General features: G+C 39.8%; 2 protein-coding genes across 2 annotated transcripts; both read left to right on the top strand.

Annotated features, from left to right (window-relative positions):
* Positions 1-688: 688 nt before the first annotated feature.
* LOC116258499 (alpha-(1,4)-fucosyltransferase) lies at positions 689-10536 on the top strand. Its single transcript, XM_031635669.2, has 3 exons — positions 689-1645; positions 8836-9009; positions 9827-10536. Exons 1-3 carry the CDS (start codon positions 1046-1048, stop codon positions 10385-10387), a joined length of 1335 nt encoding a protein of 444 aa, XP_031491529.1. The 5' UTR covers positions 689-1045; the 3' UTR covers positions 10388-10536.
* Positions 10537-12290: 1754 nt separating this feature from the next.
* LOC116249574 (uncharacterized) lies at positions 12291-17567 on the top strand. The gene is made up of 4 exons (XM_031622713.2): positions 12291-12659; positions 14244-14349; positions 16938-17086; positions 17172-17567. The coding sequence occupies exons 1-4, from the start codon at positions 12519-12521 to the stop codon at positions 17265-17267; spliced, it is 492 nt and encodes a 163-aa protein (XP_031478573.1). The 5' UTR covers positions 12291-12518; the 3' UTR covers positions 17268-17567.
* The last annotated feature ends 403 nt before the right edge of the window (positions 17568-17970 follow it).

Here is a 17970-nt window from a genome sequence, read left to right as displayed (position 1 = left end):
TTCTTAAAGAGGTTAATAATATACATAGCCTTTAAGATAGCTATTAATAAGGATATTAATGTCAAATCCCAGTCTTTACATTATCCAATCAGATCCAAGATCGGGGCAAAAAGTGGATGTCCCAATCAATTCTCTGAGCACAATAGTTTATGAAGTTTTATGAAAAACTCTAATTCAGATGACAGATTAATTCTTGATGCATTTATAAGTCATGGCTTAACATTGGAGAAATTATAAAGATGGTTTCAATTTATAGAATTAATTTCAGAAAAAAAATGTTAATATATGTTGTCACCACTAAAGAAATTTCAGAAACTATTCTCCATCAGTCAAGACTTCTGGAAGACAAATGTGGTGAATCCCAGTTTTTCTAGATATTTGCTTCATAAATTTTACATGTTTTATAATTTCATTAGTTACTTAGGCATCTTAATATTTTTAAACGTTTAAGAAGTGAATATGGAATATAATATTTTTACAAAATGCATTTTTCGAATTATTCTAACATGCAGACTGTTCAGTCAAACAGGAAATTATTAGGTTAATATGAAAATGATTTCGAATTGATAACACCAAGCCAGTAGAAAATTCATACAGAAGAAATTTGGAGGCTTTTAAAATGAAAAATTCACCGAACAAATTAGTATAAGTTCGGAACTTAGAATCCACGACACTTCTTTCGGGCCCATGTGTAGTGTGTACACAGACTGCAGACTTGACTTCACCGCGTTACTTCTTTTCTTTCCTGGCCTTTTTTCGAGCCAACGACAGATTGCTCTCCCTCTGTGGCCAGACGGCGGCCAGCAGCCATCCTGGTTGGCCGGACCGTGTCGGCGGAGAACACCAAAGCCCTGAGAGCGAACCTTGAAACGGAAGGACACACGGTAGAAACCGCTCGATCCGACAAGAACTAAAACCATCTGGCAGAATCATTAACCACAACTCCTCTCTCTCTCTCTCTCTCTCTCTCTCGCATTTTTGCTTTTGCTGCAGAATGGTAGTGGGAAGGGCGATGGACATGATTATAAGATGCATAGATTGATTAATGAATGAGCGGAGAACTGTCCCTTGGAGATCCAGAGTAGGTGGTGGTTGTGGGGGCACGCTCACCATGGCGATGCCGTTTATGTGGAAGCATTCAGTGAGGTTCCTTAACTACGCGGTGGCGGTGTTGGCGGCCGCTCTTGTGTTCATTTCCCTCTTTTTGATCTTGCCTTTCCCTTCCCCGTCGATCTCCTCTGTCATCCGCTTCTCCGAGTCTGGTAGGTCGTACTCGAATGGCTTGTACAGCCAGAAGCCGTTCGTCGACATGGTGGACGCCTTCAGGGCATGGGACTCCGTGGTTGCGTGCGACCGGTTCAGGGAGAAACACATGGATTCGTTGTCGGTGGTGACCGGCGGTAGGGGGAACTCCTCCGCATCTTCGCCGTCGTCTTCTCTTCAGGACCCGGATGGCGGGGGGGACTGTAGTGGGTTGAAGATGAGGCATGTGAACCTTCTGCTCAAGAGGTGGACGTGGATTCCTGACAATCTCGATGGCCTTTATTCTTGCCGGTGCGGGCTGAGCTGCCTCTGGACCAAATCCCCCGCCCTTGTTGATAAGCCCGACGCCGTGCTTTTCGAGACATCCACGCCCCCGAAAGAGGTAATTGCTTTCTGCCTCTTCTTTTTCTCCTTTGCCATGTGGAGAGAATTGGTGGAGGTCTCTGCAAATGCGGTGGCTTTTATGGTGTCGCATGAACCAGAGATGAAACTATTGCACGAGGATTTTTACTTTTTTTTTTTTTAGTACATGAGTTTGGTATTTAGGATTTACCTCTTTGAATTTGGATGCATGATGCCGGTATAATGGTACTTGTCTACATTCTTCGACTTTCCTCCACATGGGACTAGAATTAGGTCTTGCTAATTTTGATAGTGATGAGATTGGTAAACCTTTTTCTTCGGGAAGAGAACCCTCAAACTTAAGCTACCTCCACAATGGATGTGTCCTTAGCCGATTTTTTAGTAAAAGCTCTGAATCGCACAATCGAAGATCCTGTAGTCTATTCCCCACTTGCTTCAGCGTAGACGTGAGGAGGAGAAGGCCACTAAAGGACTGCTTCATAGCTCCCAAGAGTCTTCTTGATGAACTTGTCCGTTGATCCAGTAGTTAATGTTACTGTGGTATTCCTTGTTGTCAGGCACAGATGTTTTGCTTGTAAGAACCAATTCTATCGGAGATGGACATGGAAAACTTAGGTGGTTTCATGAGTATTGGAAATCGATTGGGCCATGCCCTCTACAAGCGAAGTGTTCTTACATTCCACTGGCTGTATTCCTTGGATAGTCTTTTCACAAAGACGCTCGGCACATAAATGCTTGTGTTTGGTGTAAAAAGATGGTGATATCCACACCTAGTTTTTCTCATGTCAGTGCAAACCTAAGTGCCCCTGACCTCTTCTGAAGAATATTCATGTTCAAGTGTTTTGCAGTTCAATTACTGCAGCCAATAGCTAGTGGAACTTGGTGTATCATATGATTTACATCTAATCAGTATATGTGCATAACGTGTATTCTTACCTAGAGATGGCTTAGCATTGTGTGTGCGTGATTTTAGGTAAAATATGTGAAGCTTGAACAGAAGTCTCAGCCTTTCTGTTGAGAGGGTCAGGACAATCTAGGTGATTCCTTTGCCCACTCCGATCCAAGGTCATAATGGGCTTTTTCCCATATGAAAGAGGTAATGCTTCTATAGGAGGTGTTCCTGTTCTCATGAACCATGACAGTGAGATGTGAAACAGTAAATAAAATCCCTTAAAGGGGAGATGGGAGATAAAGAGAATTCATCCCTGGACTCTTAAATGGATAGATCCCTTAGATGGAAACTTTCTTGAGTAAGGAACAAATAATTTTGCTGATCTCTCCTAGAGTTTTTTTTATCTAATATTGTAGGAGGTGGGGGGGGTGGGGGGAAGGGGAGGGGAAGTGAGAGAGAGAGAGATTCTTCTCTCTGTTTGTGCTTCTTTAGCTATTCATTTATCCCTTGTTTAAGAGTCGGGTTCGGGGTTTGCCAGGATGGAGGTTAGGCAGACTTGGAGGCCGTAAAAATGTGACTGCAGAACATGTCTTACAAGGTTTATATTTTACAATGAAGCAAGTTGATCAGGTGGTTCAACTTTCCATATCGACACTCAAATTTTACCAGTTGAGTCTGGATAGCCTCCATACATCTGTCCCAGTGCTTCATATCATCCAACTTACTTCCAGTAATGGATGCTCATCCTTGAGGTAGGAAGATGATTGAGAAATGGCCTCGGAAACAGAAGATTCCTTCTGAACTATCAGTTGGTCGGTGTTCTCCTCTTTTTCTGTAAGGCTTTATTGATCATCATGCTAATGCGGGTTTTATTGTTGCAATAAGTTGTTATGGTACTTGGTTCTCCTTTTTTGGTAATATACATTTAATTCTCCTCCTCTTGTAAGGTGTAAGGCAATGCCGAACCACATAAATGGTGTGTTATGTTTATTATTTGTGTTTGGCTTATTTGTTCTCAACCTGTATTTCACTTCCATGTGAATGTTTTTGTTTTACTAGGATTTTATCTGTTCAGTGTGCTCGATGACTAGCAGATCCTCATCACCTTGTTTGAGTCAAAAGCTGTGTTTTGAGTTTCTGACCAGTAATCACTATTAAGAATGTTCATGCTTCCCACACATTTTGTGATGTATCAAATTCATTTAATTGGGGCTTTTCATTTCTCCTTTACATGAACTGCAACAACCTTTTCCTGGGGTTCTCAATGGCTCCCATTTTTCTTCTTATTTCTTTCTTCTTGACCACTTGGCATAGATTAACGAACTGACGCATGACAACCTAACTGATCTGACTTGGAGGGATCATTTGTTTTCGGTAACAGTGGGGTTGGATACTCTAGGCCTGTAGCACTAGGTAGCCACAAATATCGTCAAATTTTGGATTATTGTGAACATAAGTGTAGTAGCCAGACCTTGTTGTTTGAATTGCATGATGAAACTCGATTTTGACCTGATTCAAACTAGGCAGACCTGCTCTGAGCATCGGCAGCTGCTCCATGCTGGGCAAACCAGTCAAAATTGGAATTTTTAGGACCCATAGCAATGTAATTTTTCTTGAGAGCTATAATGAGAGATGAGGATGTGTTAACTGGTTATGGATTCAGATTGGTTCCTAGTTGGGGCAGACCCAGGAAGGCTATAAATAGGTCGAAGGCGCTGAAGGATTGATCATCCGTTAATTGAAGTCCTATCTTTGGGAATGTAGAACCCTAATTTGGGATTAGGGCTGAGTGTGTGCATGTGGGATTGGGGTTGCTTTGTAAGGGTTCCAAGTTAGCAGGTGGCTGCTAACAATGGGATCAGAGCTGGAATTCAGCAAGTTGTCACCATAGATGATCATCCATGGGCCTCTTTAACCACAAGATGAGATATCAAGGGACTACACTCTTGTAAAGCTTGGGTCCCAGGTATGTGGCGTCCCCAGCCCTGACTCTTGGGGCTCAAAACTGCTCGAAGAATATGATGACTACATCTACAACCTTGCGAGGCCCAAGGAACAGCCCTATATGGTGGAGATGGAAGAAGAAATTGAGAGATTGGATAATGGCTACTGGTGGTTAGGCATGAAACCATAAGCAGAAGGGAGCCGACTCCAATTTCCAGGACCTACGTGGGCACCTTCAAAGCTCAAGCCCACGCCGAAGACCAGAGAGCAAATGATCGATCGAACTCTGAGGCATTTACAAGAACGAGAGCACAATTGGGGGGAAGAACATGCCCAAAAGGGAGAAGGAATAGAGGAAGACATTGCTCACAGTTCAAACCTGATAGTGTAGGCAAACCAGGGACACGTCGACCTTGGAATGGCTGCCGAAAAGCAGGAGTTGTTGTCGCAGTTGCTTTGCCAAGTCTACGACACCTCTAAGCAAGATGCAACCAAGGATGAACAAGGAACCTATGCTTCAAGAGTTCTCCATGGGAATACACTGGGCCCAGAACATGTGTCGGTTGCCACTGTTCCCAAATCCAGTCTGTAGCCAAGGCAGAACAGAGAAAAACCCTAGCACTTCCAGACAATATGGGTGAAGAAGAAGAGGCTTCAGGGATTGGATCGAAAAGCTAGTTCAGAAGTGATGCAGTCATTCATGGGAACAAAAAGAATGTAGAGACAACGGTCGAGTTATATCTGATGCCAACATAGAACAATAGGGGTGATGGAAATGGGTATGATGAGTTCTTCCGGAAGTGGGGCCTCAAGGGGGCGACAATATTTATTGAAGACGACTTGTTGCTTCAAACCCAACATGAAGAAGGGGTGCGGGTGCCGGAGCAGCACATCTCCAAGGATTTAGGTGCGATGGTGCGGCGAGAATATTTATTTGTTATTATTAATTTATTATAATATGTGTGTGTGTGTGTGTGTATATATATATATATATATACATACATATTACACACATATAAGAATTAAGAAATTTAGAGTATACACTATAATCTAGACACTCTACATTACACACTTTATGGATACATTATATATGAATATTATATATTACATATTTATAAGTTATAATGTATTGTGTATATGAATGCAACATATTAAGCATTAACATGCTTACAAAGTACAAACTTTAAACAAGTAAACAAAGAACAACAAAACCAGGACAGAACACATAAATGAAAAAATAGTAAACCCTCTTTTTAACGTTAAAATTTTTTAAAATAAAAAAAAAAAAAAACGAAAATAGGTTTGATGTGGTTGGCCGCACCCGACTTGAGTCAAACGCGAGTCAGGTGCGTGTCTAAAATGGTCGAAAATGATCAGGTGCGGTCAGCCGCACCCGACTCTTGTTGTCTTGTTTTGGGTGCGAATCCGAGCCGCACTTGCACCCGCACCTGAGTGCAGCAGTCGCTCTGCAGCGTCGTGACCAGATTGCAAAAATGAATGTGAAGTTGTGAACTCACTCTCGATTAAACTAGATTTCTCGAAAAGGGAGAGGGAGTCAACGGCAAACCATGTGGAAGATGTGGTGGAGGAATCAGAGATGTCGCCATTCCGATCTCTGTTTGAGGCACCTAAGGCTTTGGGAGTTGGTTCAACCACCCAATATTGACACCATCATAAAAAAACCGAGGCATGGAATACTCTCCTAAGGTTTTGTTTGAGCCCTCATGCTGGAAGGGAGAACTAGTGGAATTCACCAATTGCAAGGAGGAGCAAACACCAACAGAGCACTGCATTGCCTTGGCCTCTGTTTTTTGTAGGCACGCAGGGTGAGTGAGGCATCCTTGGAAGCCCCCATGGCAGCAGGATGGAACTGAAGACATTCAGAAAGAAATGGAAATATCACGAAGATCCCATTATGGGACAGATGTCATCCATAAGGCTTTTCTTAAGGGAGTTGAGCGAAGGAGCCTTCCCTGCGAAGATATTGAGCTCGACGCCATTCACTCCTTGCAGCTTACACTGAAGGGATCATTGCAAGATGGCACTCAGTCTAGCGGCCCCAAGGCCCTTGTCGTCCAGGTAGATGTCACCATGGTTCGAGGAAGAGATGAACTACAGATAGTTGCCAATGAAATGGTTCATCTCATAAAAACAGTGGTTGTATCCATTTTGGCTGTTGATTCTTTTGGAAGGCTCAACAGAAGGAACATGAAGGCTGCCGAATTGACAGGATTTGGCTGGGGAGGAAGTCATTGGGTTGCCCTTGATTGACCCTGTTGAGGGGGATTCAATTGAAGTTGGGAAAAGAACACTTCTGCTGGCACTCGCAGGTAAAGAAGAGAAAAATGTTGAAATTACGTTCAAAACATATGGGATGGAGGGAAATGGGCCTGTCGTCTTAGTGGTGAATGCATGTTTGCTCAAGGATCTAAAGGAAGATGTTGTTGGTGTTAGTCTTATAGCACAAGATGTGACCAGTGAGAAGATTGTAATGGAAAACTTCATCCGTGTTCAAGGAGTCGGGATCACTATTATACACAACCCATGTAATGGGATAATGTTTACCCATCAACTGAAGAAGGATTAAATTTTAAACAAAAAGCAGAATCAACTTCTCAGAACGAGTGTGCTCGGTCAACAACAGTTGGCTAACATCTTGGATGACATGGATTTCAAAAGCATACATGAGTGCTACTGTGCTATCTAGAGTTGAACACTGGAAATTTTAACTTGAAAGAGGTTATGGTAGCAGTTACAAGGTCGGATAATGGCAGCTCTCCGTTGTTAAGAATGAGGGTGCAAGACTTGCTCAAATCATTCCATCGGACTGGATATAACAGAAGCACCTAGACCACCCACATCAGAGTACTCCCCGCTCTTGTTTCGCTTCAAACTGAAGTGCAGGCATCCACCACAGCTATTCAAATATGAAGGAATAAGGAAGCTGGGATATAGAAATTCCAATGGCCAAGCAGTTGGCTTGCATTTATCGGGGAGCGGTCTCCACTACATTTGAAGAAACTTCTGAGAGGGAGCAGCTAATTTTCAAGTGTGCACCTACATTATGAAGGCCGTTGTTGAGACAGAATTTACACTTGGCTGTCCACCTTGACAGGCTGAAAGCAAGGGGAGGAATCTTTTCTGCGACAATCATTTTCATGCTCACAACTTGAGGGCAAGGTGTTTTGCAAAGGGCGGAGTATTGTTAGTAACTGGTTATGGATTCAGATTGGTTCCTAGTTGGGGCAGACCCAATAAAACTGTAAATAGGTCAAAGGCACTGAGGGAGGGATCATCCGTCTATTTAAGTCCTTACCTCTAGGAGGGAAGAATCCTAATCTAGGATTAGGGCTGAGTGTGTGTGTGTGGTATTGGGGTGCTTTGTAAGGGTTCCAAGTTAGCTGGTGGCTGCTAATAGGATGACATTGAAATTCATATACTGAATGAACCAAGAAGTGGTTGCTTAAACTCGATGTCATGTATGTGCAATTCCAATCAAAGAGATGTGTGTGTAACCATTTGTTTGAATAAAACATGATTTCAATTTCTGTGAATGTTGTGTATCATAAAGCACTTTATGGTCATAATCATGTTAATGGTGAGCATATATATATATAGATATATATATAGGAGAATTCTTTGCTGCCGTGTGCTAGATTTTGCCAGATAGCTAAAAGTTAACAATCTAGTTAACAATCTGTTTGCGAAAAGCACCATGAATCATTGCTAAAATAACAGAAACCATCATTGCGTCATTAGTTGTCGCTAATGGTTATTTGATGGCTATTTTTTAGTGACGGTTCTTTAACTTTTAGCCATTCGACACACAGATGTTGTCAGATGGCTAAAAATTAAAAATCTGTTTACTAAAAGCACCATGAGTTGTTGCTAAAAATACCATGAACCATCATTGTATCATAAACTGTCACTAATGGTTATTTTTAATGACAGATTTTTAATTTTTAGCCATCCAGCACACAATAGCATAGAACTCTCTTATACATATATAGATGTATTTATTATGGATGTTCTTTTTGAAAGCCACTTTTCATATATTTTCAGTTTTGGTAAATTTCTCTGTCCTTTTCTCCACCTCTGTTTTCAATTTTGGTGTTTTTTAGAAAGACCGTTTTTGACTGGAAGACAACTGTAAATTATTTATTCCTGTTTTTACTGTTGCCAAAAAGGTAAGATGTTTCTCTTGTACCAATTGCATGGTCCGCTTGATCATGGCAAGTGTTTCTGGATATTTGCCTTTGTAGGGTTGGATATAATCTTCAAACTCTTATAGTTGACTGACTTGGTGCTTTATGTATTCAAATTCTTCTGGTCATCATTTCAAATGCTTATCAAGATAATCTGTTATTTGCCAGAGAACCAAGGGAGATCCGCTTCGCGTATACATGGATCTTGAGCCTGGTCGACGATCTTCAGGATATGAGGATATTTTTATTACTTATCATGCCAAAGATGATGTTCAGTCAACTTACGCAGGGGCACTGTTTCATAATGGTCGGAGTTATCAAATATCATCTAAGAAGCAAAATGTAAGTGTATAAAGCTCAAAAACATTGTGAAACTGAAATGTTGTCATTAAAGTTAAATGAAAGAAATAAGATTGAGTAAAAATTTTTGAAGATTGAAATGTACAGCTCAAGCCTGCTAATTCTGCACACAGCTTAAAACTGATCATATTCCTGTCTCGATGTGCACTTTTATATGGTTAACCAGTTCACTTACATTTTGCCCTCCAAATGTAAGTTCATCATGTTCATTTTTTCCAAAAACACCGGAATTACCTTCAAAAGTAGTTAAGATACTATGAGGTTATGGTTGTATTTTTGAAATATTGAAGTTTTCTGGGATTTGATTTTATAAATGTGCTACAATGACTTCATTAGCGGTGGCCAGAAATCACAACCATATTTTGAATCAGGAAATGCAATTTGGTGAGCGATGGGCAAAGTGATGCACATTTACATTATGCACATATAGATGTCTATGATAGTCAGTATATGGTAGCTGTATGGTTTCACATCTACGTGAATTTTATTTTGAATCAGGACATATCGACTTTTTCTCTTTATCTGTCACTAAAGTTGTTGGAGTGAATACAATTTCTTCCATAGGAATTAAAATGTCCGTATGTGTTTTCAGTGGATAGTGTCTGTTTGAATTGAAATAGTACTACTATGCCTAGTGCCTCTGTTAATTGAAGGAGCAAAGGCATGTGGGTTGTCTTTCTGTTCGAAGAAGCTATTCATTAGCATGGTTAAGCATTATTGGATCTAGGAACTGTGTATTTTTGTTGGCTTGATCATATAAACTTGTCTTCCATTTGAATTTTTTTCATTCATTTTGTAGGATACACTTGTTTACTGGTCATCTTCGAGATGTGTTTGGCAAAGAAATCGTCTGGCTAAGAAGCTCCTCTCGATGCTGCCGCATCATTCATTTGGCAAATGCTTGAATAATGTTGGTGGCACAAACATGGCACTGACCTATTATCCAGAGTGTGCGAATCGTGAAAGCGCAGTACCAAAGTGGTGGGATCATCTTCACTGTGCCATGTCACACTATAAGTTTGTGCTCGCTATTGAGAATACCATGACAGAGAGCTATGTCACCGAGAAGCTCTTTTATGCATTGGATGCGGGATCAGTTCCAATTTATTTTGGAGCACCAAACGTATGGGACTTTGTTCCTCCAAATTCTATTATCGATGGTACAAAATTTGCATCCCTCGAGGAACTGGCTTCTTATGTCAAGGACCTTGCTAACGATCCAGTTGCATATGCTGAGTATCATGCATGGAGAAGGTGCGGCGTGATGGGCAATTATCACAAGGCACGTGCTATGAGCCTTGACACGTTGCCTTGTCGGCTATGTGAAGCTGTGAGCCGGAAAGGTGGGAGGGATGCTTGAGAACTGTGAATACAGCATTTTGGTTGTATCTTGTTATTGACCAGTCTGTAATTGTTGTACATTGATGTGTTGAAGCTCTGTACAAGACCAAGCTTCTTGTGTTTTTTGGTCTTTGCAATTTAGTGAAGGAAAGGGCCTGTTAAATGGAATCTAAGATGAGTTCAGGTCAGGTTTCATATATATATATATATATATATATATATATATATATATATATATATATATATATCGAGAGAGAGAGAGAGATTTTCCTTTTTCCCTTCTTAGCGTAGTAATTTTCCCCGCAGAGAAGTTTTGCTGATTTCCTGTCAACAGAACGCATGTTTCATGGATCAGACTCTACAAAAATTGATTTAAGTTCTACAAACGTTTTCTGAATAATTTTGTAAACAACCAGAAGGGTGAAAAATGCGTTGAGGAGAAGCGCTAGGGGAGAGTGTGTTCGTGAAACCCGTGAGTTGTGCTGCTCAGCCAGAAAAAGGTGTAGGGTTTGGGGGTGGATGGTGAAAAAAGAGGGATTTGGAGAGTGGGCAGAAGGTCTCCTGGTAGCAAGGAAATGGCTGCCGGGTGATTTTCTAAGGTTGAAGTTCATCTCTGTGTTTCTCTCTGGATTCACCTGTCACATTTGCCACCATGTACGTGGAGTCGAAAACATTCATAGGAGTAGTGGAGGCATTGTGAGGTGAATTGGGTGGGATGGGGTCAACACAAACGTCCACAGGGTTTACAAGAATTTGTTTAGAGGTTCCGTTGGTTTTTGTTTCTCGATTTGATTTTGAGATGGAAATCGAGCGAAATATTTTCTCCAGGAGGTAGTTTGTGGATGCAGCATTAAGTGAGGACACACATCTTATAGAGAACTGCAAGGTAGGAAACAAAGGAAGGCTTCATGTGAAGGGACTCCAATGTTCGGAAAAGGATGATCGGAGGTGAAAATCTTCAGACTATTGGGAAGAAAGGGGAGAGACTGGAGTCCGTTCACATGGAGGAGAGAGATTGACTGAAGTAGGAAAGGGCTCGGTTGGAGATTCAATCTAAATCAGATATATTGACATCCCTAGAAGTTGCTAAGTTAAACAAAGAAACCGATCAAGTCAAATGAGGAGTTGGTAAATGAGTTTAAACGAGTCAAGCTCAAGCTTGAGTTAGAGTTAAGACTTGGTCTATCGAGTTGAGCTGACCTTGTACAACTTGACTCGTGCTTAAGCTGAGCAAGATATGAATCAAGTTGAGTTGAGCTGACCGAGCTCGAGCTCGACTTGGCTCTTGTACGACCCTAAGCATGTGCAAATGGGCATGATGCATATAATGATAGATGCAAGCTAGGTTTAGAGCACCATGCAAACATTCAATTAGAGAGCACCTGGTCCTTTTGATGAGTGGCTTAGTCCTATGTGGGAGGTGATATTCCTGCACAACAGATCAAAATCACTACAATAGAATCTAAGAGGAAATGTTAAAACTTATTTCCATGAGCGTTACTGAGTCTGGAAGATCTTATTTTCATAAACAAGGTTTTGGGTGTGTCATCCAAACAAACAAACAAACAAACCAAATTTTCAAAACTGAATAAAAAATTTGATTTTCATAAAACCAAGTTTTCACAAAACTGGCTTCATTGAGGGTGTCATCCAACAGTCCCTAAAGCTTGTAAAAGTAAATTCATGTTGCATTTAACAATAATAAAACAATTTCTTATGTGGAGCCATTTTTTCACTTCTTATAGGTTCAAAAATTCTTCCAAAACAAAAAGTAGATATTTTACAATTGTTCCCAAAAAAAATGCAAAATCAGTGTGAGTACAAAGAAAACACCAGTTTTATGGTTTTTACCAGTAAGGTGGTGTCGGGTTGTATTCTTATTTGTTGCGAGGGGCCGAAGTCATCGATTCAGTTCTAATTGGCCGATTCACGTGACGATTGAGGCGAGTCGGGATTTTTTTGAAGTCCCTCGAATCAGCCCCTGCATCGAAGAAACAGGGCCGATCGGATTTGAATCGGCCGATTTAGATCGATTCTGGCCAATTTTCCCAACGCCTCTCCAAGGTTCCATTGGCAAGGACCCGACATTTGAAGGCTGCCACTCCGGCCACTAGAGGGCGAGGGAGAGCAGTGTGGGAGAGAGCGAGAGAATGGAAGAGGTGAAGTCAGCTATCGAGGGTCAGTTGGACTTTCTTTCAGATCTGTTTGACAAGGTGAGGGACGAGATCCGAAGCGGAAGCCAACCCGCCATTGACAACTTCGTCGGCTTCTTCCACGCCATCGATTGGAAGGTAAGTCCCCTTCTTCTTTAGTTTTTGGCTTTTTAATGGGTTTCTCTTTCTTTCAGTGATTACGTTATCTGCCTCGTTGTTGGACAACAAAGCATGAGGAAATCAATGTTCTCTCCATTAGCAATTGTTTTCTGTCATTTACTATGCATAATTACGGACGAATCTAAAGATAATCTTTATGATACCGGGACAGTTCTTTCTTTTCCCTGAGAAATAGCGTTACATGCTTGTGTGAATTCGATCTAGACTGAGAACTAGTTATACCCGACATTGTTGAGGAAAAGAGGTGCTTCATGCTTTTGTCAATAGTCAAGAGATGTGCTTTCACCTGCACGCTTTTAGAAGCTAGGTGGGAATTGTGAGATATACATTCAGCTCCATGCTGTGATTTGGTCAATGTGGTTAAGTTCGTCTTCTGACTTGCAACGTAGATCCTTTTCCATATTATCTGATCTGACAGAATAGTAGAAATTGAATTGTAGTGGCTTATATTTCTTTGAATTGGGAAAAGAAAAAGCAAAGCAACAAAGATGGATAGAATCATAAATGGTATTTGTGTAAGCCACCTTAACTATGAAAGCAGGATGAATAGTAGTGAAATACATTTTTGTCATTATTTTGCTTAAAAATTAAGACATCTGATGAAACAATCTATTTTGGTACAAGTGAAACGGTTGTTTGTTCGTGTCTATGGCCGGACATGTGCTATGGCTGGACATGTGCTTTTGTGCTTCGTTCTATCCAGTGCAGTAACCGAAGGTTAAGCATCCTTCAACGGTTCAACCTATTGCCTTACTAGTCTCTACCGTATTATCTTAGATAAAAAGTAGTTGGTGCTGTTAAGCTGTACCAGCAGATCGTCCGGGCTTTCAGTAAAGAAACTAGGGGATGATTTGGATTCCTCATGAAGAAATATTTTGTAGGAGACATTTTTATAACCTTGACCTACACAGAAATAGTAACCATGGGTACAAAATATGCAAGTGTTCACATCCATAATGAAGGATAAATATCTGCATTGAAATTATAAGATTTTACATCTAATGAAAGTGAATATATATATCTCTTTGAGGAGATGAGCATTTTGAATGTTTGTTATGTGTGCAAAAGCATTTATATTGAGCTCGCTTTCTTAAGTTTAAGTCCCTTGTTTGTGCATAGCTGGTAGTTCTTTGTTGCTGCATTACAGTTGATTTGTTAAGGTTCTCTACTTCTCTTTTGTACATATATGTATGCAATCTTGGCTGCATGTAGTCACATCTATTAGAATGGGCTTCATAGGAGAGGAGAATACCGACATAATAGACTGGAGCTAGAAAAGACGGTTGGTATTACCATCTGATCGTGGGTGGTCATTTAGGTCTCCAGGGTTTGCGTGCTCTCTCTCTCTCTCTCTTACACACACACATCATGATCACACATACACACACACACATCAGGATCACACATACACACACACAAGCACACTCTACTCATGTATATATCATTCTTAATAAAAGTATGGACCTGTTATGTTCTGCCTTACAGTTATTCTGTTGTGTTTTTTTTTTTTTTTTTTTTTTTTTTTTTTTTTTTTTTTTGTAGGAGCCATGGTTGATATCGTTGCTGATTTTTCATGTGATTCTTGTGGTGGTGGCTATCGCCTCCAGGAAGCATAGCAACTTTCAGATGATCTTGTTTCTTCTAGCACGTATGTTGTGACATTCCTACTTGTCTAACACCTTCTTTATTAGTTTATGTTGTGCAGAAGTGTTATTTCCTTTAGTTTTTAAAGAAAAATTAAGGTATGGATGTCAGCAGCATCATGTTTAGATATGTATTCCCTAATTGATTTAGAAAAAGCTATTTGCATTTTTACTACATGCCATTCGTCCTGATTGCTAGATTAGCCTTCTTGCAGCCCCATACATCATTGCTATTGTCAGCCGCATCATGTTTAGATATGTATTATCTTCATGTAGAACTTATAGCAGAAATACAGAGGTCTCAAGATTCTTTCTGGCCCTTGAAATGTCCTTGTAGGGACATCAAATATTTGTAAAAAACAAATAGATCTCTATCTTTTGAACTAAGAAATAGCATGCAATTGAAGGGTTAATTGTGGACCCTTGATTCGTGGAATTGCATAGTGCTGTGGTTTCCTTAGTTGAAATTTGAAGAGAGTTGAAAGTTTTGATCGGGATAGAGTTCGGATCTTTGATTCAATCTTCTGTTCAGATTCCTTACGCATGAAAAGTTGAACATCCTGTGCCTGGGAGCCATTTGACAATAATTTCATATCTAAGATCCTTTGAGAAAATTTCATGTCCTTATATACCTACTTCTTGTACTACCTTGTGCCCTGATTCATAGCCCTTTTTGAATTCCAAAAAAAGCTGGCTGTAAAAGTGGGATACAATTAGCAGAGCAAATACTCGAGTCAATTTTAAAAAGCTGGATTATTGCAGTTGGTATTGGAGCCATGTCAGGGCCCAAAACGTACGGATGTGTATTCTTTAAGGCAGATGAATTGTAACATCCCATCTTCAGAGTGCTGATTTTATTTAGCACGACCACATGCTCCAATCTCATTTTGAGTTTGTAGCATGTCAGATTAAGCAAAATTGGAAGAAGCAGAAGCAAATCAGACCGAAGGGTGCTTTTATTCAGCCCAGGGAGATCGATGCAGGAGCTTTGGGCAATCCAAATGTGACCTGGGCACACTAGATCCATCTAGATCCAGAATAATCTTTTTGTTAAGTTTTTGAATTAAAAAAAATCATAGTCTAGCCATTATTAGTTGTGAAGCGTTATCATTTTAGGTTATTATTTTTGTAGGGATTATCTTTTTTACTCAGTTATTTTGTTTTCTGTCTGTGATATTATGAATGGATGATTTATACATTTTAATTAGCTAGATCACTTGAGATTGAAGCTATGAAATTTTCCACATTTTCGTTAGTTTATTTTCTGTTTAATTACTCCTTCATTTCTTGTTTCCTTCGTTCATGGTAGATAATTGTCCCAAATATCAATGATATTTTCAAAATATTGCATAAACAAGTGAAATGAAAAAAAAAAGTGAAATGATCATGATATGCTGAAATATGACGAAAATGAAAATATAATGATATTTTGTATGCTGTCTTAAAAGCCATTGTGAAAAATGTTCAACACTTCTATTTTTCATGTTTTGTTTTTTTAACATTTTAATAACTATCTTGAATGTTTATCAAAACTTTTTTGTAAGAAAAATAGTAGAAAATTCATAAACTGTTGTTCTTATATATTTTAGTTTTCTGGACTCACACTGCTTTTCCAGAAAAGAACATATTTGCTGATTAGATCTGTGAAGAACTTTGCCCCATAAAAGTCTGAGAAGGATATTTGTGACAATGTGGTAGACTATCGAGGCTGGACAAATCTGATTGCAGGGGTTTAGGAGCCATGCTGGCAGACTATCATTTCATTGTTTGTTAGAAATAAAAGCGATGTTTTTGATGCATCAGCTTGGGCACAGTACGACCTTTTGCTAAGTGACATGAGGTGCTCCATATTGTCATGGATTTCTTCTGAGATGGATCTCCTTCTTCTGGCTTAGATCATCAAAGCTAGAGATCCATTTGATGGTCTTGAAGCAGTGCTTCATGACTTTCATGAGGCTCTTGTTCGAAATTTGCATAATTGAGTGCCTTACACCATGTGAAGTCAATGGTTATGCTTCAACCAGATTGTGTACGAATATTGTCAAGTCAATGTTTATGCTTCAACAAGATTGTGTGCGAATATGGACCTTCAACATGACTATAGTGTCAGATCCATGTAAAACCTACACAGGACTAGTCAATTGGTGGTGACCTAAAACAAAAAGTTAAAAAAAAACTGAAAACTGTAATTACTTGAAATACAAAAAAAACTTAAAATATACAAAGATAGTTGAAATGCGTTGTGTTTTCTGATGCGTTAAGTATTAAGAACTTTAAAAAGTGGAGGGAACCTACACGTTTCCCTTGGATCTGTAAGCCATGATGAAAAGGAATGCCATTATATTCACATGAGACTGCGAGATGGTCTGATCTCCACTCTTATTTTCTCGTCTTATCAGGGGCAAGCTTTCTTGTTTCCAGGAAATTTATATGCTTTCTAATTTTCATATGTTAACATTATTGTTCGCTGTTGGTGTGTACGGTTGAACGTTGCTATGTACAGTTCAATGCATTTGACAACAGTTTATACTTTATATAGTATTTTAAACTTGTTAACTGCAATGCTTGCCCTGATGATTTCTGCACCTTGCAGTTGGTGGTGTATATTTGGCTGAAAATATTAATCATCTACTTGGAAGCAATTGGAGAAAGTTTGCTGGACAGAATTATTTTGATCCAAATGGTCTTTTCCTTTCAGTACTTTGGTCTGGCCCTCTTCTGATCATTGCAATTATCATACTTGTAAGTATCAATGGCAACCCATATCCATCTTTGTATTTTAAAAAAAAGCCACTCCTTTTTAACCTAACACTTTTCCTCTCTCAAGGTCAATACACTGTTCAATCTGTGCTATTTAATTGTACGGTGGAAAAAAGCAGAGCTGAAGCACCGAGCTCGCCTCAATCGTGACAAGCAGGAATAAATTTTTTTGCTACTTACATTGTCATATCAAAGCCAGAGGTCTTGGAGAAACAAATGGATCCAATAGTCCTAGATGTTGTGCAATCTTTTGATTGGATGTGCTGTACTCTTTCATCAGGAGTGCATCTCACACTTTGGGGCCGGTCTTAACTTTTGGTGATCAGTTAGTATGACAGATTTGTTTTGTACAAGAGGGTCTGCATGTTGGTGACTAATCCATCTTGTTTCTGTATCATAGCTCATACATGATATTGTAGAACAAACTGTGGTTTAGATGTTTATGTTTAATATTTTTAGACAATTTCCTCCTCTTGCATACTCATCTATAATCAGGCTGTGAAATAGGCTTCTGTTTCATCTGGCTTTCCAAGATTTTTTGTCAGCACTAGCACTCAGGTGTTGGTGCTCAAATAGTATGGTTAGTTTTTGTTTTCTTCTAAAAACCTGGCAAACGATAGTTTAAACACAGTAATCACTAATCCCGATACTTTGCCAAGAAATGCACCGATAGTGCGAAGGGCTCCACCCCAGCGAGGTGAGAAGCTGGTGTTGTTTCCATTTCTGAGTTTAGAGAAAGCTGCAGATACAGGAAGTTGAAAGGTCTGTTATTTCCGTCTCTGAATTTAAAAAAATGTCTCATCCAGTTGTTGCTTTAATGTCATAAGCGCCTGCTTGTTCTTTGCTGCCTTTCAGTGCTATGGCAG

The sequence above is a fragment of the Nymphaea colorata genome, chromosome 1 (assembly GCF_008831285.2).
Source record: "Nymphaea colorata isolate Beijing-Zhang1983 chromosome 1, ASM883128v2, whole genome shotgun sequence".
In the NCBI taxonomy this organism is placed as follows: Eukaryota; Viridiplantae; Streptophyta; class Magnoliopsida; order Nymphaeales; family Nymphaeaceae; genus Nymphaea; species Nymphaea colorata.
The sequence above is the reverse complement of the archived record's forward strand: the minus strand, read 5'-3'. Positions and strand labels throughout refer to the sequence as shown.

What these genes read in the sequence shown, in the direction of transcription:
- LOC116258499 (XM_031635669.2), top strand. Translation starts at nt 1,046, where the DNA reads ATGAATGAGCGGAGAACTGTCCCTTGGAGATCCAGAGTAGGTGGTGGT. An exon ending in CATCCACGCCCCCGAAAGAG is followed by an intron (nt 1,646 to 8,835) that starts GTAATTGCTTTC and finishes GTTATTTGCCAG; the next exon opens with AGAACCAAGGGAGATCCGCT. An exon ending in TATCATCTAAGAAGCAAAAT is followed by an intron (nt 9,010 to 9,826) that starts GTAAGTGTATAA and finishes TTCATTTTGTAG; the next exon opens with GATACACTTGTTTACTGGTC.
- LOC116249574 (XM_031622713.2), top strand. Translation starts at nt 12,519, where the DNA reads ATGGAAGAGGTGAAGTCAGCTATCGAGGGTCAGTTGGACTTTCTTTCA. An exon ending in TCCACGCCATCGATTGGAAG is followed by an intron (nt 12,660 to 14,243) that starts GTAAGTCCCCTT and finishes TTTTTTTTGTAG; the next exon opens with GAGCCATGGTTGATATCGTT. An exon ending in TCATTGCAATTATCATACTT is followed by an intron (nt 17,087 to 17,171) that starts GTAAGTATCAAT and finishes TCCTCTCTCAAG; the next exon opens with GTCAATACACTGTTCAATCT.